Source organism: Cygnus atratus, chromosome 2 (genome assembly GCF_013377495.2).
Source record: "Cygnus atratus isolate AKBS03 ecotype Queensland, Australia chromosome 2, CAtr_DNAZoo_HiC_assembly, whole genome shotgun sequence".
Taxonomy (NCBI): domain Eukaryota; kingdom Metazoa; phylum Chordata; class Aves; order Anseriformes; family Anatidae; genus Cygnus; species Cygnus atratus.
In genome coordinates this window covers 34,073,471-34,098,530 of record NC_066363.1, presented here as the reverse complement: position 1 = coordinate 34,098,530, position 25,060 = coordinate 34,073,471, and the positions used below count along the sequence as shown (strand labels likewise).

Here is a 25,060-nt window from a genome sequence, read left to right as displayed (position 1 = left end):
AGGAAGTTTCACCACTTCTCAGGTTCGTGGTGCCATTGTTCTAAGTACACTCGAACAGCAACAGCAAACACTGCTGGATAAGCAGTAATAATAAGTAATACCAGATATGCATAAGTAAACTAAGACTAAGACAAATCCATATCTGTTTTCTGGTGGTAGGTACTGTTTTGATCAGTAATGAGACAACTCATCAAGTTACCTGTTTGACTGTCTCTTTCTGAGATAAAGAAAAAGTACTCTTTAGATGTTTTATTAGATGGTTTATTTGTCAATACAGCAGTTAAACATTCATTTGTGTAAAACAAAAGACGTATGGAAGGGAAGTTACAGTTGAAAAGGCAAAATCAAATTATAAAAATTTAATATTCTGACATTATAGCAAAAGGAAGATAGTGTATGCTATATTGTATACTTGGGTGGAAGATGAAAAAAGTTCTTTATCTGAAAGCTGGTTTCTATACAAAAGCCTAAGATGTCTCTGAGCTCCCAAAATGCAGTGTTCTACAGAAACAAGATGCTTTCTGCATATAGCTTAGGTCAGCCACGTGCATCATCACTAATCCTGTGCATTATAACTGTGATAGACATCAGTTTTTTCATGCTTCATTACAGATTTTCTTAAGCTTTTGACTAAATCCCTGTCCTGCAACAAGTCAGAGTCAGACATCACAGGGGTCATAACATTCTGACAATTTTTGTAGGAACTGGTCTCTGTTTAAGTCAGAGAATTATTTTAGATGCCCAGTTATGATTAGATAATAGCTTGTTATACGTAAGGAAGACAGAATGAAACCAAACATGGTGCTTTTAATAAAATGTCTGAAATGGCCACAAAAGAATTAAAACAATTGGAGAATATGGAAACAAAAGAAGAAAAGAGGTCGTTGAATTTTATAGCTAAAGACCTACTCTCAGAGGTATGTCACAATCTGTATTTTTTATATCCTCAAGTTGTGTCTATGCACTCTGGGGAAGTGCTAATGAAGACTACATTCAGATTGTAAATGACAAGCATTAGACAGGTCCACGAAGATACCAGGAAATCTGTTTATGCTTTTTATTGCCTCAGTAACCAAGAACAATATGTATCAGAGATGTTCCAAGATACAGTAAATAAGCTAAATATATTGAAATATAGCTCTTCAAAGAATTCAGTTTTTAGAACAGGACTGTGTAAAGGCATTTGCCCCTAGCTGAAAGTTAATTTCATTTTGATTAAAAACTTTAATGTTAACAATAAGGCACTTATGAAAAACAAATTGTTTAAAGCATTTTTTTGGTCTGCTTTCTCATCTCAGTTAATCTTCTTAGCAACCTCTTTCCTACCACAAATAAGATGTTCTCCTTTTCATATCATCCAGTGACCCAGACTTCAGCAGTTTGCTTCTAGTCTTCCACTACGAAACGCCACAAAGCAGACTTACAAGAACATACAGCTAGAAGACCGTGTCACTTCAGAAAGGCTTCCATGTAAGTTTTGTTAACGCAGAATTGCAGGTACAGTGAACAAGTCAACACGTTTTGATTTTTTGCAGAACTTTACAGTTTCTAGGCTGGATCATTCAAAAGCAAAAACTGGAGCATAGTGTTTTATTTACATTTAAGGGTTTTCATTTATTTGAGTAAGCGTTCAAAGAGAAGGGATGAAGGGGCAAGCAGAAATTAGTGTTTCTTTAGAAGTAAAAAGTTTCAGCAGGAACAGCCAAGCAGATGGGCCTTGTCTGTCATGGCAATGTTTTGTTCCACAGACATAACCCGTACCTGTCCACCTGTAGCTTGCTTTCCAGCAAAGGCATGTCTCTCACTAAGGTAGTAAACAGCTGTACTGGACTGTGTATGTAAGGCCAAATATTTACAATTGTTTATTTTCTTTGTTTAGTAATCTTTTTTTCCCCCCTGCAGGTTATGGATCTGATTAGTTTTGCAGGTAGTTAACCCAGAAGTAAGAAAACATAGATGGAGAGGGGGATTAGTTATTTAGAAAACTATACCCTAGATCACAAACAAGAACAGCAAGTGCTCAAAACTACCTAATTGTTTTCTAAGAAGGACTATTTTAATATTTCTAATTGCACCAAGCCCCCAAAAGTTACCAACCAATCTACGTGTGTTTTCCCCTTACCCCTTGTTTTTATAACGAAAACAAACCAAAAACCCAAAACATCAAGGTACAGTTCAGATATGAGTCCTGTACGTAATCTAATAGTGTCAGACTAAAGGTTTAAACAATGCCTGGTTTGGTTTTCAAGAGAGGATTTCTCTCAGTGCTCCTAGGGAAGAAAATGGCTTTGAAATTGCTGAAGTAAGCACTTAGTCCCTCCTGGTTCTCTGCTTGTCCTGCGCTTCTCTCAATAGGTTTGTATTGTTTGTATCTCCTGCAAGAGAAAGAATGTGTACAGTTAGTTGCTGGAAGACATTTAAACAAAGATCCAGATTTAGCGTGCAACCAGCACATAAGAGAATTAATTGTGTTCATAGCATGTATTCTTTTTCTTCCTTCCCCCTTAAATCCAAAAATAATATTAGTTAGTTGTGACTAAGGCCTGGTTAATGAGAAGGCTCTGTTGCACAGACAAGTACTGTTGCTCTGTGGAAGTGTTTCTTTCTCACCACTGGCTCTTAGGGCTGAGCATACTCTTGACTCAGGAGTCTCAGTGCAGTCTTAAAGTTTCATGAGAAATGTCCAAGCTAGAAATGCAGTAATACATGCTTCTTTGAACCACTTTCCTGCAGCCCAGTATCCTTTTTTCCAAACAATCTGTCAATTATTTAATGAAGTATTTTGATGATTAATTCTTAATCTGTCAGTCATTCACAAACAGTACTTTTGTAAGAATCACAGAATTGTAGGGGTTGGAAGGGACCTTGAGAGATCATCAGGTCCAACCCCCCTGCCAAAGCAGGTTCCCTAGAGCAGGCTGCCCAGGTAGGTGTCCAGACGGGCCTTGAATATCTCCAGAGAAGGAGACTCCACAACCTCCCTGGGCTGCCTGTTCCAGTGCTCCGTCACCCTCACCGTGAAGAAGTTCTTTCGCACGTTGGTGCGGAACTTCTTGTGATCCATTTTGTGGCCATTGCCACTTGTCCTGTCCCCACAAACCACTGAAAAGAGGTTGGCCAAATCCCTCTGTCTCCCACACCTCAGCTATTTATACACATTGATGAGATCCCCTCTCAGAGCTAAGAGTTTTAACGCTAAATTAAATTTCTATTTGTTAGGTTTTAATGCATGTATAAATCACATCATGCAGTTTGAATTTGCTTACTGCATACATGCAGTTCACAGGCTGCCTTTTATTACTAATTTTTCTAATATTTACATGTTTTCTGATGGTTTTGTGGCTTCCGCCAGTAATCTCATTTTCTTGAATATTTGCTAGAACACTTGTGAACAGCAATAAAAAAAGAAACAAAAATATAACTAACACAAACTCAAGCTGTAGGTTTTATTAATTTAAACTAATATTCTTGTCAATTCGTTGAACTATTTTTAATCTTAGCAACTAGCAACTTACTTGTAAAGGACAAAAGCCCCAACAGCGGCAAACACTGCCAACAAACCAAGGAAGATGAAGACACCTTTTGTTGTTCCTGAGGATGATCCTAGAGTTCAGAAATAGTTTGATTAAATGTTAGCCTTGTTGTTACAGTAAGATAGACTTTCTAAAGAAAATGTCATTTTAATTTGATTGCTGCAAAGATTGAAGTACACTTAATACTTCTAATATCGGAATGCAAGCTCAGCATTGGAGGTCAGTGACTTTGGCAGGCGGTGGTGCTTTCACAGCCTGATCAGTTTGACTCTCAGTACCAGCAGGCTGTGACTTGGGCTTTCGTTTTGCGTGAGCCGTGCTCCAGAGGCACAGTGGCCCTTCCAGCATGGAGGGGAACTGAGTCTCTTGCTGGCATCCCACGAGGTGGTGCTAATTTGCTCCTTGCCAATCGCCTTGACCATTTGCACCAATAAGCTGTGATGGAAGAATCAACTTCTGCTTATTCTTAGGGGCGATAGCCGGGGGAAAGGAAAAGGGAATAAAAATTGAGTTTCTTAAATATTCTTCATCTTTGTTTCAGCCCCACATGCTAAGATAGCAAAGCATGGCTGAGAACCTGATTAACCCAGGCTCGTTTGCCTTATTCAAGAGGCGAGGGCTTTGCTTTTTTAACATTCTCAGTTCTGGGAAATTAACTTTGGGCTCTACCTGTCATTGAGCTCTGCCTTCTGGTTTGTCATTAACCATTTCACTCATATCTACTCCTAATTCACTGTATATGATGGAAGAAGAAGGTGAATGATTACAAGTACATTTTTTAAAATTTGTGTTAAATATCTTAATTTTCCAGTCCGCAGGCTGTACTTCAACCTATTTATTGAGTTTGCTGAGATGGATACATGTTGTTGGTCCTCACGTTACTAACAGTGTTTATGCAGTGGAGTAACCTAGAAGTGCGTGTTGGTTCACCTTTCCAGTGTATTAATTTATAATTGATATCTGTGAAAATCAAGATATCAGATCAGGATTTACCATTTATTTGTTACATGTGCCTCATGCATTTTTCAGTTTGTTGATAAAATATTTGTGAAGGCTTGACCTCATTCCCAGTTTACACGGTATTTTTGATGAGAGTGCAGGGATTTACATTATTTTATTAATAAGGTAGATCTTTGAATTAGTTTGCAAAGGAACACACGTTGATGGGACAGGTCTAAGTCATAGGACTGCAACCCTTTCAGCAGCAGTTTAAGCAGGTTAAGAGCTGATGTTTTGTGCAACGCCTGCATAACTCAGGCACAGTCCTGCTAAACTTCAAGGGACAGGTGTTCAGGTATTCTCAGGCACCAAATTATAGGATTTTCAGAAATTCATAAATACTTGCCTTCCCTTGAAATGAGTGGAAAATCGTGGCACATGGGAAATGGTTGGAAACGCCAGATGGGCTCCTATGGAAGGTGATTCACAGCAGCAACCTCTCTTAGATCCTAATTCTGCTATGATTATAGCTGAAGTCCCAAAATACAACTTAGCTTTTCTTCCTGGAGGAAGCCTAGGGAGACAGTCTTCTGGGGCTAAATTTAGCCTCTGTGAATAAAGTTTTGAAAAATCCTATACTGCATGCTTATTTTCATCTTCAGGAGCCTAAATACATTTAGAGGTCAGGAATTGTGTCTTAGTCACCATGAACTGATTTAGGTACAGCTAATTTTATACCTAGATAAAATAAAAGCAGCCAAAAATACTGTGACAAATGCCCGCAAAGGGTCAGTCTCTTGGCTGATGCTAATTAAAGCATTCAGAAGAATCACTGAGACATTGTAGTGGGAGGTCAGAAGGGGAATGGGGTGGGAGCAGAGAGACAGCATGATCATTTGGGGTTCTGCTTGAGACCAAGTTTAATACCTGGCTCTGTCAAAGACTGCTTGGGTAGTTATGAGCAAGACGCAGTTATAGTCAGCTGAACAAAAGTAAACCTTCTGTTCTGAAATAGCTGCCCTGGGCACACTTTGTAGTCAGTGAATGACACAGGCCTTTCCAGAACCTGATTCATCTTATCCTAAAGTAGAAATAGAAACCTGGTCAAGATCAATGGGCTACAGAGAGGGCTCAGGGCAGCTAGCTCAGCTGTAGGCTTTTATTCTCTTTCAAGTGAGCTGAATTCTGCTCGTAGTTTCTCCTATTTCTCCATGTGCAGAGTAGACTGGCATGTCCCTCAGCTACTTTTCTGCCCAATAGGGTAGAAAAAATAAACTACAGCTTAAGAACACTATATTTTGTGATGCTGAAGGGTTTGTACGGTTGCTGTACTCTTTAGGTTGTACACATAAATTAAATCAAGTTCTAACGTCTAAGATTCCCGTAGGGAAGGAGTTGTCTCTTACCGTTGTATGGACTCTCACATAAGATGGCACAATCTCAGCTGAGGCCTCGAGGCATGCTAAAACCCCTACATACCTTCCTGTGTTCTCCCCCCAGCAGAGAAATGACCACGAGGAGAAGCTATTCACAGACAACCCACATCAGCTCTGTGCAGACTCACCTCCGTTCACAGAAATAAGCGCGCTGGCAAGGGCTTGACTTGTGTCGTCCCCCAAGGTGATGTTTATGCAGTACGTCCCAGGTTCGTCAAAAGCTCTCCTTACGGTGAGTAAGCATTCATCAGTGATGACGATGGGGTCACATACCACACCCTGAGACACCTGACATGTGGGGTCAGAAACTGCTGTACAGACATCTGTGGGGAGACTGGGGTGGGAAGACAGAATGCATCACATCTGTGAAGTCCTATTAGGCCGGCTTATAGACACATTGCATGATGCACCAGTATTATGCTGGTGCCTGGTTACTCAAGTCAGTGATACTGTACTGATTTATGAACAAGGTAGTAATATATTATCTGTACTTTATACATACCTATGTATTTTATATCTACACACGTGGATTTTATATAAAATACATCTATAAAATTGTCTGCTTTTTTCCATATTTAGCATTTTATTGTGATCACAGAAAAAAATGCCTCAAATCAGCTTATAAAGTTTGTTACCTTTAATGCATCATTTAATTCATCATTATGAAAGTAATGTGGATTCTTATGTGTAGAATCATGTGCTGACAAAGTGAACACTAAATTGAGAAAGGTTAATTGTTTTGTAGTTGTGTTGCCAAGACAATTCTCGTAGTTCTCAGTCCTCTCAACTCAAATGCTCTTCCAGAAGCCAGGGATAGTAGTGCAACATTTTCCTCTCCAAGAAATTGCTTGGACACACCCATTTACTCTAAGTGTCAAAAAATCATGGCCAAAAAGAAAGAGTTTCCTTCCAATTTCAGTTGACTGCTTCCAATTTCACAGTGAGTGCTGAAATCTTGTCTTTGCCAGGAAAATATAGAATTACTTCTCCTCAGTATCTAGTTCTCTTACTTTTACTTAGGCCTGCCATTTGTTCTGAATCCTAAGAGCCTGGCAATAACCTCTGTTGACATAGTTCACAAATGAGACTTGCATTATCTTTAGTTCCAGTCAAGAAATAGAAACACTGCGGTTCCCAGCTTTAGTTCATTCAGCTGCATCTAAGTGCAGACAGTGTTCCAGCACCTAATTATTTTTAAAGAGGGAAGATGATTGACAATTTCATTTACACACTTACCTCCCTTGGCAGGTAACAACAAAGTCAACCAGTGAATTTTCAGCTTGACTTTCTGTCATCTGGATGCTTGTCATCTGAATAATATTTACCTCAAGGATTCCCTCTGGGAGAGGAAACAGATGTCAACTGTAGGACACATGACAAGCCTGTGTGTACAGAACCTCAAGTGTTTGGCTGATGCTCAGGTCAAGTGTTGTTTTCCATAACCTTCTCCCTCCCTTAGCACTCATTTTGAAGGGTTTGAAAGCTGTGAAATGTTCCAGTGCTTTCCCTGGGAGGTTGCTCCTTTCTGCTCCACTTTATTTTTCTTTTATAAATGGTTAGTTATTGCTTTTACAAAATCACCTCCGCTTCCCATTAACCACAACTTCTGTGCATGCCAAGGTCTACTCAACCTAATGTGACCCCTCAGGCCTGTGTGTTTGGGGTGTGCCAGTTTCTGAGGCTGGTGATACAGAAAAGAATGTTATGTCTCACATCCCCACCAGCCCTTTCCCAGCCCAAGTGCCTGGAAACCCACGTGTATCATAGGGGCAACTATCAGCAGGCATCCAGACCAAGGCTCAGACTCACGTGTCTGAAACCAACGCACCGTAACCTCTGCTACTGACCTGACTCGGCAGAGTATGTACAGAAGCCAAAGTAAGCCAGTTAGCTATGTGCACATTAATCTTTTAAAATGTCAGCTATGTCCAAGAGAAAGATCTGACTTTGGGTCTCACTAATCTGATAAATGTGTGGCCTAAATAAACACCATCTTTGCCATAGATATAGTACATTATTAGCCCCATTTCGCTCCAGGTATTGACTTGTGTCCTTACCTACAATGGAGATACCAGCTGTGTAGTATCCATATCTGTAAATATGGCAACCTCCATCAGGATTGTCTTCCATTGTCTCAACAGTGGCAGAAGACGTTGAATTAGAAGATGCTTCAGTCATTACTGTTGAGTTGAGGGAGGAAAAATAGCTTTACAGTGAGTTCTGCTTACAGGTATTCTGAACATGGCTATATCCTTCAACTGCATTCAAGTCATATGTCATGGATTATTTTGCTTTACAGTTATGCAGTAATATATTTATCTGTATGGGATCATTGTAAGAGAACACGTGGTGAGCTGTGCTGTAGAACCCTGGAGTAGCCTGGGTTGTCTCTGCGCTAGTTACCTGTCTCTGTGAAGTAAAAGTGAGACTGCAAGGTTTGGTATAATTAAACACTTCTTTAAAACTTCCACATCAATAACAGAATAAATCCAAAGGCCAATAAAAGCTTGAAAATGCTCTCTTTAAAAGTAGGTATTTTTCCATTGCTCTACATTAGAGCTAGTAGGGAAGTAGTGAAAATTCTGTCTTTCCTTTCATTTTCCATTCTCACTTAACATTTCATTAAAAAAATAAAATTATGAAATTTGAAAAATATAGTCAGATTTACAATTTAATAGTGGTACTGTTCTAACTACCCAGCCTTAAACTGCAGTCCTTTTGCAAACCTTAATAAAACTTTGAGATGATAAACCAGTACTGAACATAATGAAAGTTATTCTGAAATGCAGTAGTTCATAAATGTAAAGTGGAAGAGCCATTCTGGGTTAATGCCATCTGAAAATCCCATATTTTTAAATATGAGGACGATTTTTCTAGTTCAATTCAATCTCATTTAATTTGGGTTGGAAGTTAACGCAAACTAGAAAGGAACTGGCTATAAAAGTGTTCTGAAATACCTCTTTCTCAGTTAAAATTTGCATCTTACCTCAGAAGATGTCTCTGAGTAGGCAAGAGTGAAACCACTTGATCTGGCAAAGCAGAGGGTAAAAAACCAAATGTGTATATGCTGGGTCCATCTGAAGACCCCTTTATGCCATCACTGTGGTGGTATAGCTAGATTTAGTGTAAGCGATAATTAGGCTTATAAAGGTGTACATGATGTCTATGTGTTTATTGATTCTGTCTTTAAACCAATCTATAGACAGTTTGCAGAGCTTCGCAGAGCTGCTGATAGCACTGCGCATTGACAAACTCTTACCTGCTGAGGTGGGCAGTGGTGGGGTAGGTGTTACTGGCCTGCAAGGTACAGGTATAATAGCTTGGACGGTTAAATTCAGAGTGAAGTTTCCTTGCAGAGCATAGGTGTGAGATGTGGTGGCACTGCTTGCTACAAATAAGCCACTTCCATCTCCAAAGTTCCACTTGTAGGAAATGGCAGAATTATTTAGGTAGTAGCTGGGATCATGGATCTTCACATCAAATGTGATTGGTGAGTCTTTGATAAAAATGGAGTCTGAGATGTTGCGGTCATGTTTTTGGGACATACTCACAAATATTGGAATCTTTTCTGCCAGAAAAAAAAAAGGAAGAAAAATAAAGCATATATATCTGGCTGCAAACAACAAACAGCTCCAAAGCTTCTGAACAGCAAGAGTCAGAATGTGAGACATTAATATTTTTTACATGGGTTTCCACTTTAGTTTGATTTACTGATCTGGCAAGTTAATGTTAGTGGGAAACAGGTACCCAAAAAAAGTATGGGAACAAATAAGGAATCACAGGCATCTGCGGAAGACCATGTTTCCTCTAGTAAATCATTCTTCATTACAATGTAGAGGTGTCACGACTGAGATAGGTACAAACATAAATTACATTATTCAAGGCAATTTACCAGATATTTCACATTTGTATTAAAAACCTTTCTCAGCCTTCTTTTCACGCCAGATGATGTTTGTGCTGAATTCTTATAACACCTAAACAACAAATGCCCCCGGTATTTTATCAGTTTATTTCAGCACACTCACCCGTTACAACATAAATGGCACTTGCTCTTGCAATTGGAATGTATGTTGAGTGCCCTCTCCTGTAAATGGATACTGCCATTACGTGTTTGCCAAGAGTGATATTTGCTGTGTTGACTGAAAAAATCGCTGAAGATCGTCCAATTGTTTGATAGTACTGACCTGAAACAGAACACAAACTTGTAATATGTTTTCTCCTTAAGGCTAGCTACGAGAAATTGTTTTTTGAAGACTTATATCTCTGTGAATCTTAGATTGTCTAAATCAAAATGTATAGTTCAGGATTGTCTTTCAGTTATCTGGCAAGTGTTTTTGGAGCACTTTTTCAATGTGTTTACTCCCATTATTTCTCTGTGTTTTTTCAAAGGTGTCAGATGTCCCAGATTGCACTGATCTAAGAAAGGGCATTTGCCAAGGCATCTACATCTTTCCAAAGAAATTGTGTTATGTTATTAGGATTATGTAGTGGATGGTATTACCTGTTAGGCATTTTAAGTCGTCTTGTGTTTGTTTGCCTTCAGTGTAGCAAAAAGATATAATGCCTCTTGCTTCACACCCCAGAACCCTTTGTATACATATATTCATTTTTCTTCATGTCAGCAGATTGAGGTAGGAGTCACCTCTCTGTAAAACTAGGGACATTATTACTTGCGCTGATACTAATGATAATACTGATTTTCTCAACCTAAATTGGGATACTAAGATTCAGTATGTGGCCAATGTCAGGAATAGCTCAGCCATTACATACCCACAGCTGGAAAATCAGCATCTGTGACCAGAACAGTATGACACAGTCAATGACAATTTTCACCTTGCCAGAGTCAAGATGTGCTGTACCATTAAATTGATCTGAACATATACAGCTCTGTGTTCTCTCTTAAATTTAAGAGTCTGAAGTGGCAGTGGCTGGTCAATAAGTCATCTGACTGACCTGCTTACACCCTCTGTTTTACTAGAAAAGTATCTTGAGTACTATGGAAAGGAAATTATTTTTCTTCAGTGGTAGTGCTGTGAATGCAGACTTGAAGATCTGGCAATACATGTTTTCCAAATCTAGCAGAAGATAATAGAGCAATTGGTGGCCTCTCTGGAAAGTGGGGAATGAATTCAGTCTCCACTAAAGAAGTGTGGAATCTTGTTAAGGACTTTTAACGAAAGATACTAGTAAAATGAGCTGATGTACAGAATGAATGTAAGCCTTGCAGCATCAGCCACACTGAGGTATGTTGCGGTACTAACCGAATGTATGAAACAGGTAGACAAAGTTCCTTCTTCTCCAGCCGGGATGATGAGGGAAAGGTCTCCCATCTGGGAATACGTTATGGCTGTAGTTGCTTGTGCAGTTTTCCCAGCCACAGCTGTCAATCCATTCAGTCCAGTTGTAGACATACTGATCCTGGGAAGCTGGGGAATCTAAATGTAGAAACAGGACATGTTCCTGGTCAACTGAGAATTGGGCAGTAAATGAGGAAACAGGAGGCAGACACCCCAGGTTACAGCAAAGTTTCTGCACTTAAGCAGCAGGGTAAGTGGGATATTTTTAGACTGACATTCAGTTCTTCCAAGACTGTACTTTGTTTTTGTTTTTTTTGTTTTTGTTTTTAGTGTAAACACCACATTTTTCTTGCTTGGAACTGTTTTGTTTAGAGGATTAAAAATTTAGTGTCATGGGCCAGACACAATTTAAGTTGCTTGTCCAAAAATTTCTGTCAGCTGCACACAATTGTAGTGTTTCACTGGAACTAGTGAGTTTGCCCCAGCATTTGGCAAGCAGAATTTTAAATTTTAAGTAGAAATGGCAGCTGTGGAATCACTGTGAGGAAGTAACTTATTTTGTTTTGTCAAAAAAAATTTCTATGGCACCTTTAAATAACTTAGACATGAATTTCAGTTCCTTTCTGAATAATAAAAAGACAGTTTCCTTCCTCAAACTGCACAACAGACATTAAATAGAGAATGGGTATCAACAGTTAACAAAACATTAGATGGTGAAAAAGTAGAACATAGGCTGAAAAAAATGTTGATATGCCTTGAAATGAAAATTACTGGCAGCTTCAAACATTGAAGTCATTATGTTTTTGTTTTGTTTTTTGTTTTGTTTTTTTCCTTATGGAACATATAAATAAGATAAAAAAGGCGATTCGCTGATGAAGAGATTGCTTGTTTTTAAAATGATTTATTTATTTTTCTTCTTGTTTCCAATTCTTAAAATGGGGGAACGTGAGACTTACACTTTCTTGCGAGTTTTTCAAGATACAAAAGATTGTTAGTGAGTTCTACAATTTGCAATTGAAACAAACAAACAAACAAAAGAACTCAATTCTATAAATTGACGGTTTTACAAATTTTGGCAAAAACAGTGTGACTGAGTGATCAGTTGAACCTGTACTCACCCAGGGACTGTGCAACCTTGTGTTTGAGCTGAAAAGCAGTACCGGTTTAGTTAGGAAGCCAAATTAAAGCCAATTAAAGTATTTTGGGAAGCCAATTTTATGCTCAAGACAAATCTCCTTAAATTACTTGGTCATTATATGTAACAGGTACAGAATGCTAAAAATACTACAGCGATCTTCTGAGGAAGGAAAAAGGTATGACACCGGCTAGACACTAGTGTAGTTATCAGTTAAAAGCACCGTGACTGTTCACGATTTCAAAGATTTATGGTGCTTTCACACCAGTACCATAGTGAGACACGTGTACAGTGCATGCAGATTGCCATTACTTGCCCGGGGTACAGTTTCTCTGGTAGATAATGTTGCCATCGTTATCTTCTTCCTGGCACTTGGGAAACTGGAGAGTCACAACAAAGGTCACATTGGATCCTACCAGTGCTGGGCTATCAGTGACCAGTTTGGCTGTCACCCTTCCTCCTGGAAAAAACAAAATTGGTCTTCACAGCATTAATGGATGCATCAGAGCAGCAGCTACCTTCAGCTGTGCACCCTTTACATTAGAAATGCTTTATTTATTTCTCCTTTATTTCCAAGGGAATTTGTGCTCCTAAGTCATTTGTGCTCTCATCAAAGTCCCAATTTAGAACAATGGGGATTCATCATTTTCCCCCACATAACTTACTGATCTCTCATTCATTTCCTTCTTAGAGCTAAGAATGAGCTTTTTACCCATGGAGTTGATAGATTCCAAAGGAGAATATTTGTATTTCTCTCCAGCTGTTAGACCTCAGCTGAGAGCAGATGATAATAAACAGGCTCTCCACAGAAGCTGTTAAACTGAAGCCCACAGTACCCTACTGAGGTAGAAGTTGAAGTTACATATCCTGCAGGGCATGTTTCAAAGAAAGGGTTATCCTAGAGCCCTGGCCATCAATACGTCTTAATAAGTATTCATGTCTGAGGCTATGAGCTATGGGAAAGCATTTACTGTAACAACTCACTATTCTGCTTCTTCAGACAGTGTTCCGGTAATGGCATCAATCCCAATTGTCTCTACTTTGCTCTTGCTTGCAGCAGCTATGAATATTGCACTTATGAAAAACGCACTGCAGCACCCGCACTCTCCAGTGAAGTGGATTTTATGGCCAATTTTCTCAGTGTCTTTGAACTGCATATGTGCAATTACCTTTCCAGCAGTCCTTCCACCTGGGATCATCTTCCTCCCAGAAAGGATAAAGTTTTTCATTCCATTTATTTTGATCACTAGACCAGCCTTGTAGCTGCTTGTAGGATGCAACAGGAGGAGTTCTTCTGTTGCTCAGCACATCTTGAAACCCTAGATAGAAAAGCAAACATGCAATGGGCTAGTACGTTCCCTCCTGCCCTATAAAGCATTGTGCCCGTGCTGAACAGCCGTCTCATTGTGGCTGTATTCTTGTACTGATGAGAAAACTCTTTGCCAGTGGAAAGTTACAGAATTTTGTCACTGCAGCTCTGAACATTTAAATCAGCTACAACCAGCACAAAGATGATTCTGCCACTGACAGACTGACATTTTTCTGCTTGCACTATTGCAGGCTCCCCAGAGGAAGAATGCAAAGTTTTACAACATTTTGACCATATCAGAGCAATAATTGTTCTTATGAATGGAGATAACCATGCAACAGTCCGGCCAGTTGTAAAGAGGCTGCCTGATTGCTGTTGCTGACTGCTTTGTGCTTGACTGGTAATAAATCTGTGACTGAAAGGGTAGCAGGCTAAATTCACTGTGTGTCTGTGTTGTGCTCTAGTGGAAGTTATGCTAGGAATGAGTTTTGACCCAGTGAGGCTTCTCTGGTGAGCTGGCTGGTGGTTTGGGTGGGAGGGGTGGAACCAATCGTAACAGAAGCTGGCATTTCCAGAAAAGGAAATTCAGAGCTGAGTAGTAAATTCAATGTGTTTGTAATATAACAACAAAAACATATTAGCTCCATGCCTATTACTTTAAAATGGCTCAGATTAAATAACTTTAATGACCTCTTTCTTCTCATATTACTACAAATGATGGACTCAAACTTTTCCCAGGCCTTCGAGGATCCGTCTTTCTGTCACAATGGGAAGCGAAATAAATATCCAAGTAACCTGTAGGAACACGTCAAACACTGGAGGATGCCACAGATGTTTATAAACCGGCTCATAGGCAGAGTTCCATTAAAGCCTGGAGGCTTTAAACAACTCTGTCATGTTAATCAGGTAACTGCTGGGTGTGCCATTCTGTCACAACATCAAGGGAGTTACTTCTCGTGACTTTTAAAGTTCCCAGATGCTGGATGCTTCTGAGATTTATTCACAAATGCAGCAAAGAGCTGGTTGATTTCAAGGAAAATGCAGAGACCTATAAAGAAGGACAGGAATGGCCCTGTGTGGTGTTACAAAACCAACTGCGTTGAAGTTTCTCCCACTTTTGGGAAAGGTGCAGAGCAGGTGCAGCCAGTCTAAACACGGTCTTTATGGGCATGTGACTGCTAATTTTACTGCGAGGAAGAGCCAGAGAAACGGCACTGAAGAAGAGGCAGGAGCTGTTTTCTCTTGGCGTTTTATCACCCAGAGAAATTTCTGCTGGGCAGGACTTCCCTTGTCCAGTCCCATCTCAGTGGTCACTCTGAAGTGATGCTGGTAGCTTTCTCGCTAGTCTCTTGAGGTTTGAGGACTGATTGGTCAGAGGAAAAGGGCCAATTTTACAGATTTTATGAGACATAATCTCCCATACTCTTTTTCCCTACAGGAACTCCTCACAGTCTCACTTAGACCACTTGGATCAAGACTGATCAAGACGGATCAAGACTGAAGAGTTAATATATTTTGATGTGAGCAGAGCTTAACATCATGACTGGTATTTACTCAGTGGCCTGTATCACATGCTCTATTATTTTCAGTCTTGGTCAGAAACAGAGTTGGGTAATACTGTCCTCTAGAAACTTTTCTCAGGGGAAAAAAAACAACAGATTAGAGACTATAAAAATATTTCACAAAGGCTTATCAAGCTTAATTGCATTTTATGTCAAGAAATTAATTTCATCTTATTTGAAAGTAAGTAGTCAGGGATTTTTTTCCTAATTTTTCCCATTCTCTTTGATTTTATCTAAAAATTATTTAATGATTAAAATGTTTTGATTTTGTCAGTTCAAAATGTTTCAATCATTGTTTTTTTTCTCCCAAGTATTCAATTCATCAAAAAGAGCTGGAACACTTTTAATTTTATAAATGCTTTTAATTTTGAATTTTGAATAACTATCTTTGAATTCAGAAGTCATTTTCTTTCAGTCCAGCTTTAGTAATAACTGTGGTCACTGCTTCTAAATCACAAGCTCCTTAGGCATTTCTGTGCCTCTCTGATGTGCTTTGTTTATTTCAATCAAATATAAAGCATTTCACAAGCTTCAGGACAAGACAAAGGCATTTTTAAGATAAGCAAATACTTTAGCTGAAGATTTTCCATTGCTAAATCTAAAGGAATGAAAAGCTGTAATGTATTTCTTCTTTAACAAAAAACAAAACAAACAAACAAAAAAAACAACCTAAAAAAAAATCCAACCCAAAGCACTCAAGAACAGATGTTGGTCATATTATAAAATTAGAGTGATTCAGTTCAAAATAGACAGTAATAATACAATCTAAGGAAATGATTTCTGTAATAGTTTTGTTGAGGTGATCATAGGAGAAAAGATCTTAACTCTGATGGACTTTCTTCTTTCTCATTCTGGTTTTCATTTTAGTGAAAAATATAGAAAAGAAGTTCAGCATTTCCTGTGATGGTGTGTTAGCCATGAAAGACAGAAAGTGAATGTTAGAATAGCAATAAAAAGATGACATCATTAAAGAGCAGAATGGAAAAAGGCTGATGTTATGGCTAAGCTAAGACAGAAAATAATGTAAACTTTCTAAAGTTGCACATAGGAACATAATAAAGCAGGACAGAAGAGAATTTGAGAAACAACTTACAAAAACATAAAATCTACTAATTAAACTTTTTAAAACACGAAAGTAGTAGAAAGCTTGCCAGCAAGTCTGTAGGGCCAATAGATGATATAGATACAGAAGAAGCATTCAAGGAAAATAAAGTGATGGCACAGAAATAAAATACATTAGTTTACATTTTCATTCACAAAGCAGGAGCCTGAGAGACTTCTGTGTCAGAGTTTTTCTTTACGATGATGGAGAATCTCTCTCAAAATGAAGTGTTGGCACAAAAAAGAATTATAGAAGAAATTACCAAACAAAAGAGTTGTCTAGATCAGGTGGCTCAAAAGGTGTGGAAGTTATTCAAGAGTGAAGTAAATGAGCTGCTAACCACAGCATGTAAAGTCTTGCTTAAAACTGCTTCAGTGGCTGTGAAACAAAAGTTGGCAACTGCGATGACAGTTTTTAAAAACATTTCCAGGGAAGATCTAGAGGATTACAAAACGTGTGATACTTGAATTGGACAATCTGGTAGAAACAGCAGTGAAGAACAGAATTAGCAGATACAGGGGATTAATATTATATCCCGTAAAAGGAGCACGTTCCTCACAGATATATTCAAGTTTTGCAGAGGGAGCCAGAGAGCACTTAGCCTGTTTGTTACAGTCTGCCTGAGTTCCAGACAGCATTTGGTGAGGCCCCTTGCTAACGGCGCATAAAGGAACTAAGTTGCCATGGGACAAGAAGGATTTCACGAGTAAATGATTGCTTAGGATATATGAGCCAAAAGCTGTGAACAAGTGGCCAGTTTCCTCCATTGTTGAAATAATTTTAAATGTTAATCATCTGGAAAACAGGTAAACAGTAAAGTTCTTTAATCTGCCAAAGACAGCATGATAGAGTAGGAGAGAGGAGGACTGGATGAGACTCAATGACTCAACAGTATTACAAAATGAAATTCAGCATGGTTAAATGTAACTTTAGGTAAAGTTAAAGAATGAGAGGCTCTAAACGAGCTATTGCCACTCAGAAATGAGATCTTGTAGCTTTACAGTTTTGAATGCAGTGCTCGGGAATAGTTGAAAACCTAGGAAAAGGTTAGAGAATGGAGATCAGAACGTCTTTACAGCATTGTATAATTCCATGTGTGCTCATGTCTTGAATACCGTATGCTGCTCTGTTCTCTGCAGCTCAAGCAGGGTGTAAAGAACTAAAAAATTACAGAGAAAGGTGTCAAGGATGCTGCAAAGGGATGGAATTGTTTCCGTATGAGGAACAGCTAAACAGACCATGTCTTGAGCCTAGAGAAGAGGTGACAGAGGAGAATACAAAAACAGAATCAAGAACAACATGGTGAAAGAAGCAATTTTTCACTGTTTCTGAAAGTACAAAAGTTAAGGAGAATCAAATGAAACCAGCAGGTTATAGGTTCTAAGCACACACATACACAAAAGAAAAAAAAAGATATTTCTTCATGCAAGGCACAGTTAAACTGTGAAATTTCTTGCTGGCAGGATGTTGCGTGTGCTCAAAATTTACATGGGTTACAGCCAAAACCTGAGTGCGCAAACTGGCAGAAGAGAAGTCCATTAAAAACTGTTAAATACAGTGGCTCTACATCTGACTGAGGAAGTTCTGGTGCTATAAATCACTGGAGGCTGGGAAAGTATCCTTGGTAAATACCATTATACACTTGTCCAGTTCTACATCCATGACTGTTCCGCACTGGAGGCAGGTGCAAGGCTAGCGGTATGCTCAGCCTCAGCTCTTTCTTCAGTTTCTTTCTCAGGGATGCTGGAACTTGACCCTAAATTCCCATTTCTGGGTTCCTAGCACCAAGCTCAGTGAGTCAGCCTAAGACTGTAAACCAAGCTGGGAGTCCGGGAAGAAGGCAAGGACCAGCCCAGTGCCCGTCCACCGCAGCTGGAAGGTCCAGCTCCTTGACTGGGCTCCTTGAGGTTCAGGATGCAGAGGTCTGGTGGCCTCTCCCAGCAACAGCTGAGCAGACTATGAACAATCCACTCTGCCTCTTTGGCCACACTTGAACTGAGGAATTGTTGTTAGAAATTGAGGAAATTAACCAAGGCTCCAGTCAACTCTGAGTATCTGCGTAGCGCAGCCAGGAGACAACCGGACAGCTCTTGGCATTTCTCTACAGCCAGTACAGCTGCAGGAACCACCACGCTTGCAAGGAGCAGCAGGTTTTACAGCACAGTCTCAGGACAGGAGAGAGGAAAGGGATGAAGGAAGCACTCACGTGTGGCGGCTGTACACAGCACCACTTCGGCCAGGAGCAGGAATCCGAGGTGGCAGCAAACCCCGCTCATGGTGTGAGGGATCGTACGTCGGGTTGGTGCGCACGGAGGAGCGGAGGGCGCCCAGCTCCTGCACGCAGCAACTCCGTCGGTCTCCGCTGAGAAGTGAGAATAAAGTTTCTCCACTGCGCAGCTCCCCAATTAAATGAAGGGCCCCAGGACTCATCATGTGATGGAATTAAGCAGAGATGCATGATTTTGTCTTCAGCTTCTTTCAGCTCATGTGCTTATGACTCACTCCCTTTGCTTTCAGCATTCCCTGGGATTTCTGAGAGACCTGTTTAGAGCCACACCATTTACCTTGCAGGCATTTTTATACTAGTTTTATAGTATGATCAATTTTTGTACTTAATTTGTTTTTAAATTAGGACCATTTATTTCCAGAAATCCAAATTAACTCTCACCCTAGCCTGATTTGCTAGTGTTACTGCAACAGCTCATTGCATTTGATGGGCCCATCACTACTTAAACATGTTTCTCTTCCCACATGCTGGGCAACAACTGCAAACTAAATGGAGACTGGCGGATTCTAGCATTTCCCTGGATGGGGCTCCTGATCAGAAATGATCCTTAAGGAAAAAAATATTTAAAAGGTTTGGTTAGTGGGCACATGCATATACCACTGTGCCACAGCTGTGCGATATGACATGCCCACAACTAGAGGTATGATCACAGACTGTGTAGTGATGGCCAGTCAATATCTAGGTCACAAAGTGCCGTGACCAAAGCACTGACAAGCACTTCATTGTAGCGTGTGGTGTCCAGAGATAAATTAAAAGTAGACTTTACTGTACAACCTAATAACAAGGTGTCGCCAGAGGCTGAAGAGGAGGAGGGTAATACTTTCAAACACTGCACTTATGGTCCAAATTCAGGTTCAACATGCTTCATCAGCCTAGACACCTTCCCCAGGTGGTCTTCCATAGGCAATGCAACCACTGAATTTTGTTGCGGTCCTGGCAGCCTCATGAAGTTTCTTGCTTTTGTTTGCAGCAGAAAAGAAGCTTTGATGAGACAAGGCATAGAATCAAATACAGTCCTCAAGACAGGAGTTCAACAGTGGTTTCAGTGATCACAAATATCACTGGCAAGTGAGACGCTGTTTAGCCAGAAACAGCAGCAAGCTGGGCAACACTAAACCATTTTTATATTGGGCAAGGCAGGTGGAAGTCTGTAAATCCAACACACTGTAAACAAAACGAAAAGATTGCCCAATGGGAGGGGACTTTACAACTATGACTTTTTTTAACATATTTTTTATTTATTCTTAGTATCTTTCTTTTTTTTTTCCTAGCATTTTCTATTAACTGTAAGTTATTGTCACTACCTGGAGCACCCCAGCCAGCATTTTTTCTCAGAAACACAGATTCTGATGCCCTGTCCTCTTAAAAGCTCCTGATGGATGCAAGGCAAGACTCCTTCTAGAGGTCTTTCAGAAGGAGTAAGTCATGGCCTTTGTGTGTGAAGCCAGACATGGGTGAGCAGAGAGAGGAGTGCCTTTTTTCACCCTATCTTTCCTACAGCACAGAGAGAAGGATCCCAGGCCCTGTGAAAAGTGAAGTGCATCTTGCATATGGAGGCTCCATGGTTCAGCAGCCTCCTGTCTGTAGCCAGCTCTCCCTCCTGCTGCCAAGCCAGGAAAAGAGGTGAAGGCGATAGCCTTAGGGATACCAGGCTTGTTTAAACTAAGCCCTCATTGTCTGGCAGAAAGGAGAGGGAGCGTAAATCAAAGTCAAACCTGTGAGACTGACTATGCAAAAAAAAAATCATATGACTGCAGCGTCCTCATGTGATTGTTGCTTTCTCGTTGTTATTAAATCAACTACATTCCCAGTTGAAATGTCAGGTTTCGAAGCCATTCACAATTATTATTTTAAACCACGTCGGACATTAATTTTAATTGCACTCCTTTGTTTCCAGGTTGTCGATCCTAAAAGTGAAAAGTGACCTTCAAATACTGTGTTTCAGCACTGAGGGCCTGATCCAAAGTCTGCTGGGGAGAAAGGAGGCTTGAGCACTCTTTCCCAACAGGGTTTTTGAGAACCTCCAGAGAAAAACTGCTGACAACAAATGCCTGGTAATTAAAAACAAAAATTTATCAGCCTAAAAACAATAAGGTTGGTTAAGACAGATTTTTTTTGCTGTGTTATTTGATACATGAAAATGTTACATAAATATTGAGTGACACTCTCAATAAGAGCCAGCTGGTGGAAATTATTAAACATGTTGTAAATAGACTTCAGGGGCACTGAGGATCAGGCCTGTGGTTAGAGGAATCCAAAACCACCAGGGCTGGGGTAATCACTAAAAGGTGGCCGTACTGTGAAGATCTGGTCCTTCACATTCTCCCTCTTCTGCTCTTGGGCCTTAGACTAAACAGTCCTGAAGAGATGAAACAGAAAATATTTGGATCCACTTACGCTGTGGCTGCAGCCAACTGCATTAGCAAGAAAAGAGGAGAAGAGGAAGCCATATAAGAAGGGAAGAAAGACCTAGGAAGAACAGAGATGTAAAAAGAGTGAAGAGAGGAATAAAAAGTGAAGGAAAAGTGTTAGAAGTGAAGACTGAAGGGACCCTCTGAAAACTGAGCTGACTTAAAGTCATACTCAATGTCCCAGTGTTAGCTGACTTCTCAGTTATGTTTGAACATGAGTTCTTCTGAAACACCAAAGAATTGCTTTTAGCTGGCTGATCATCACCAGATCTTAAATTAACTTTACAGATTTTACATCGCTTTGCTTGGTGTTTGAGAAGTGGCTTCACAATTAAAACAACTGAACTGAATTGTGTAGCTGTAACAGAGAAAAGATTTAAAATATATCTTAAATATTCTTTTAGCAAGGAAATACGTTCAGAGAGATTTAGGACTTATTCTTACAAAGAAGTGGGTGGGTAGGAAGTGCTTGGTTCTTCACAGCTTTAGCTCCTCAGTTATTAAAACTCATCCAAGAGATACAGATCTCTGCTACCTGAAGGCTTGTCAGATGACAGGGTGTGATCAAATCATGTGTACCTGCATGTCTAGATTGTGACAGAGCTGGCATGTTCTCACCGCTATCATGCTTCCATCTCCTCAACACGAGTACAGGAATTGTTAAACACTTCTCATAGGAACTTAAAAAAAAAAAAAAAAGAAAAAAAAAAACAGATTAGAAGAATGATCTTGATTTTTAGCCAGGCCAGCAAACGCAAATGAAACAATCTCATTTTAGCTAACCAGATATGTGTAGGTGAAAGCTGTGTGCCATTACCAGTGGTCTCTAGGGAATGCTGCTTAAGGCGACACAAATTCCCTTTCTGGGAGGATATCATCTGTGTCTTACTTCACATGGGACAGTGCCCCATCAGCTGACTAAACTGAATGTGTAAACAAAGCTGCGTTAGCAGTCTGCAGTCTTTCTGCAGAAAATGAATAAAAAACTGCCATGTATATGTGTATATATTACAACACACACACAAAAAAGGCTTTACAAAAGCTCTTGGTCAGTTTATGGCACCATCCAGCTCAAGTTATCACTGGAAAATGAGTTAACCATCACAACAGAACAAACAGGCTTTTAATAATTCCAGTGTCTCCTTTTTATTTATTTATTTATTTATTTATTTATTTATTTTTATGGGAAGGCATTTCCATGCACCTATACTCTTCTTCAAATTCCTGTATTGGTATTGATGCTTTCCAAACTTTGTACTTAACCACGGTATATAATTCTGGAGCTTTTTTTTTGTGTGTGTGTGTGTGTGTGTGCGTGTGTGTGTGTGACAGAAGTCATTTTTGGCTTGATTTCCTCTAGAGCAAAGGCTTGAATGAGCATGCCATCTCTCCGCCTTTTTTAGGGATGTCTCTCTGTTGTTTCCTCTGTAGTAACACTAACCTCACTGATCAGGTATAACCATTTGCGTGACAGTGCCCCAAAAATCTTGTGAAAGCAGCTCACAGGAAGGCACAGAAACCCAGGATAACATTCAACTCAGGGAAAGGCTGCAGCTCTTTGACATCAGAAAATCCACAGAGCTCAGCCTTGAGATACAAATCCACACCGATCCACTCATCTCTCACATGTGCACTTGGCTTTCCTGCTCATGGGAATTAATTCATGTAGATGATCAGCAGTCAAAGATGAAGCATGGTAACAGATATTTGCCTTCCACACCTCACCACTCTTTTTTTTTTTTCCTTTTTTTCCTCAAGTTGCATAAGCAAAGCAAGTGAGCTTCATTCAATATCTCTAGGCAAATTTTTGTTAGCTGTGGTGCCAATGCAAGGAGGAGTTAGCCCAGTAATCCCAGTGCTCTGCTTCCCTTGCTGGTGGTCCTCTGAAGGCCTCTGTGAGCTTCTTGAGGGCCCTGTGCACACGTCAGCTGAGCCACTTGTAGGACTGTAGAGCTGCCACAGATCATTTGCAGCCTGGACATTGAGTTTACTGTACCACATTTTACATGCTGGTTTAATGAACTGTTAGTTACACGGCTTATGTTCACAGTGACTCATCAAGGCACCATCCTCTTCCAGTCGTGAGGGCAGATAATTGCTGTAAAAGTGCATGATTATGACTGTGTGATACCCATATTTTACACATTACTGTCATGAAATATGTTCAGGCCTCTCTGCTGATCAGGGAGATTTTAAAAGGAAGATATTGTATGAACCAGCTCCAGAGAGAGCAGCAAAATTCTTGCTGAAAAGTTGTTTTCCCTAAGGCTCTCATTGATATTTGGCTAGGAAAATTAAAGAAAGATTTCTTCAAAATAAAAAATATCCAGGAACAATCAAACAAACAAAACCCAACCAAAAAGGTGGTGTTGTTTCAAGAAGAATATACGTAACAAAAACATCTGCTTTGTAGTCATTTTGGTGACAGGACACTGAAGGCAAAGTGATCTCACAGCCAAAATCTGCTCCTTTTAAGTTTTTCTAGGAAACAACATAAACTGAGTGCACTAAGTTATATCTCCTTCCCTGTATATAGTATATTTCACTTACTTATTATGGGGTTGACTTCAAGAGTTCAGCACAGAAGCTCAGTTGCTTTACTGAAATTGCCTTGACTGCTCAAGAAATAAGCTCAGCACTTCTCTGTAATAGGAGTCAGAAAAAAATGAAAGTGCTGGCAGCTGAACTTTAGCATAACATTCTCTTTAATGTGTTAACAACAAGAATGTGGGCAAAAATCTGCATTTTTTGGACTGCATTCCCACTCACTCATGGCAGTAATTCAGACACTCAGCTCTTCCTTGGAAGGCCAGACCCACTTGTGAACATATAGGCAATGGAAAGATGAGAAAAAAGACCAATACATTATACAGCACCCAGCTTTCTACCTGTAAGCTCTGTTTAGATAGTAACATTTGTGGCATAAAAAGAAGGCAAACTCAGCAAGTGGAGCTGCTGTGCTCCTAGAGATGTGCTGCTGTCGTGCTAGGAATTACATCCACCTGGATCCTGCTCCTGTAGCTGGCAACAGTGGGGAAAGCTCATTCTGTGGCCTGGAGGGAAAGAGAAGGAAAAACGTACTTTTTGGTGGTTTTGTTTTTTGTTTCTTTTGTTTTGTTTTGTATTGTAGTTTGTTTTCCGAATTGATCCGCTGTCGCTTGCACAGAGCTGTCATGTCTTTCTGGGACGCCAGGTTAACTGGGAAGGCGCAGGAGGAGCAGCGTGGCTGTGCCCTGACTTGCCAGTTCCCACATGTACCGACTCAGCACCACATCCATGTGTCTCGGGCAGGAGGAAGGACGGGCTGCCAAGGCAGCTCTGCAGCCCCGCAGGGCTGCAGCACAGGTGGAGGGGTTCCTGCTTGCAAAAACTTTAACCGAAATCCATGTCTTTCTGTCATTATGAGAAAATATCTATATTTTAATGCCCTGCTCCCCAAAACATTAAGTAGTAGTCTCTAACACTTGTAATCACATGCAGGCAGAGAAATACATCACATACATTAAGCATATCAGAATTAGTCTTCTGAGTTCACCTTAAAAAAATACTGACATCCTTAATTTATATTTTCTGTGATGCAATTCTGATTCTGTTTTAAATCTGCATTGGAACAAGGCTATTTTCTTTTAGCTTTCTTTGCCAGTGCTGGAAAACTTAACATGACTTTATTGTGTTACAGTGTGAGAACCAAAAAATTGATTTAATGCAGCAGCCTACTCACAATCCCTGGCTTAAGTGAAATACAAAGGCTAAAATCTTTCTGTCTGTCCTGTGTAATGCACTGATCACCAGAGCTATGAGGTCTGCATGGGAAATAGTAGATGTCTTGAAAAAATTGTTACAGAAAATGCCTGTGCATCATGTAACATAAAAATCTGGTTCTTAGATCTATAGTTTAAATTGTCTCTCCTAAAAGAGAAGAATAGCTTAACAAATCTTCCCCTGGACATGCTTAATTGCAGCTGGTTGCTCTGAGCACTACCGTATGCCAGGAGCCTGAAAGGGAGGAGGCTCTTCCATGCCTAACACAAGGGGTTACATTTTCGCTG

The 25,060-nt window shown here is 40.0% G+C and overlaps 1 protein-coding gene and 1 long non-coding RNA gene across 2 annotated transcripts; one reads left to right on the top strand and one right to left on the bottom strand.

Moving 5' to 3' along the window:
• Positions 1-243: 243 nt before the first annotated feature.
• GPNMB (glycoprotein nmb) lies at positions 244-18,767 on the bottom strand. Its single transcript, XM_035562449.1, has 11 exons — positions 18,520-18,767; positions 13,510-13,659; positions 12,657-12,800; positions 11,170-11,343; positions 9,934-10,092; positions 9,168-9,476; positions 7,966-8,088; positions 7,145-7,247; positions 6,037-6,242; positions 3,516-3,603; positions 244-2,375 (listed from the first exon to the last, which is right to left on the bottom strand). Exons 1-11 carry the CDS (start codon positions 18,587-18,589, stop codon positions 2,222-2,224), a joined length of 1,680 nt encoding a protein of 559 aa, XP_035418342.1. The 5' UTR covers positions 18,590-18,767; the 3' UTR covers positions 244-2,221.
• On the top strand, positions 14,426-20,646 carry LOC118255879 (uncharacterized). The gene is made up of 3 exons (XR_004781068.2): positions 14,426-14,555; positions 15,088-15,195; positions 20,498-20,646. It is a non-coding gene; the product is annotated as an uncharacterized LOC118255879 (long non-coding RNA).
• Positions 20,647-25,060: the final 4,414 nt, after the last annotated feature.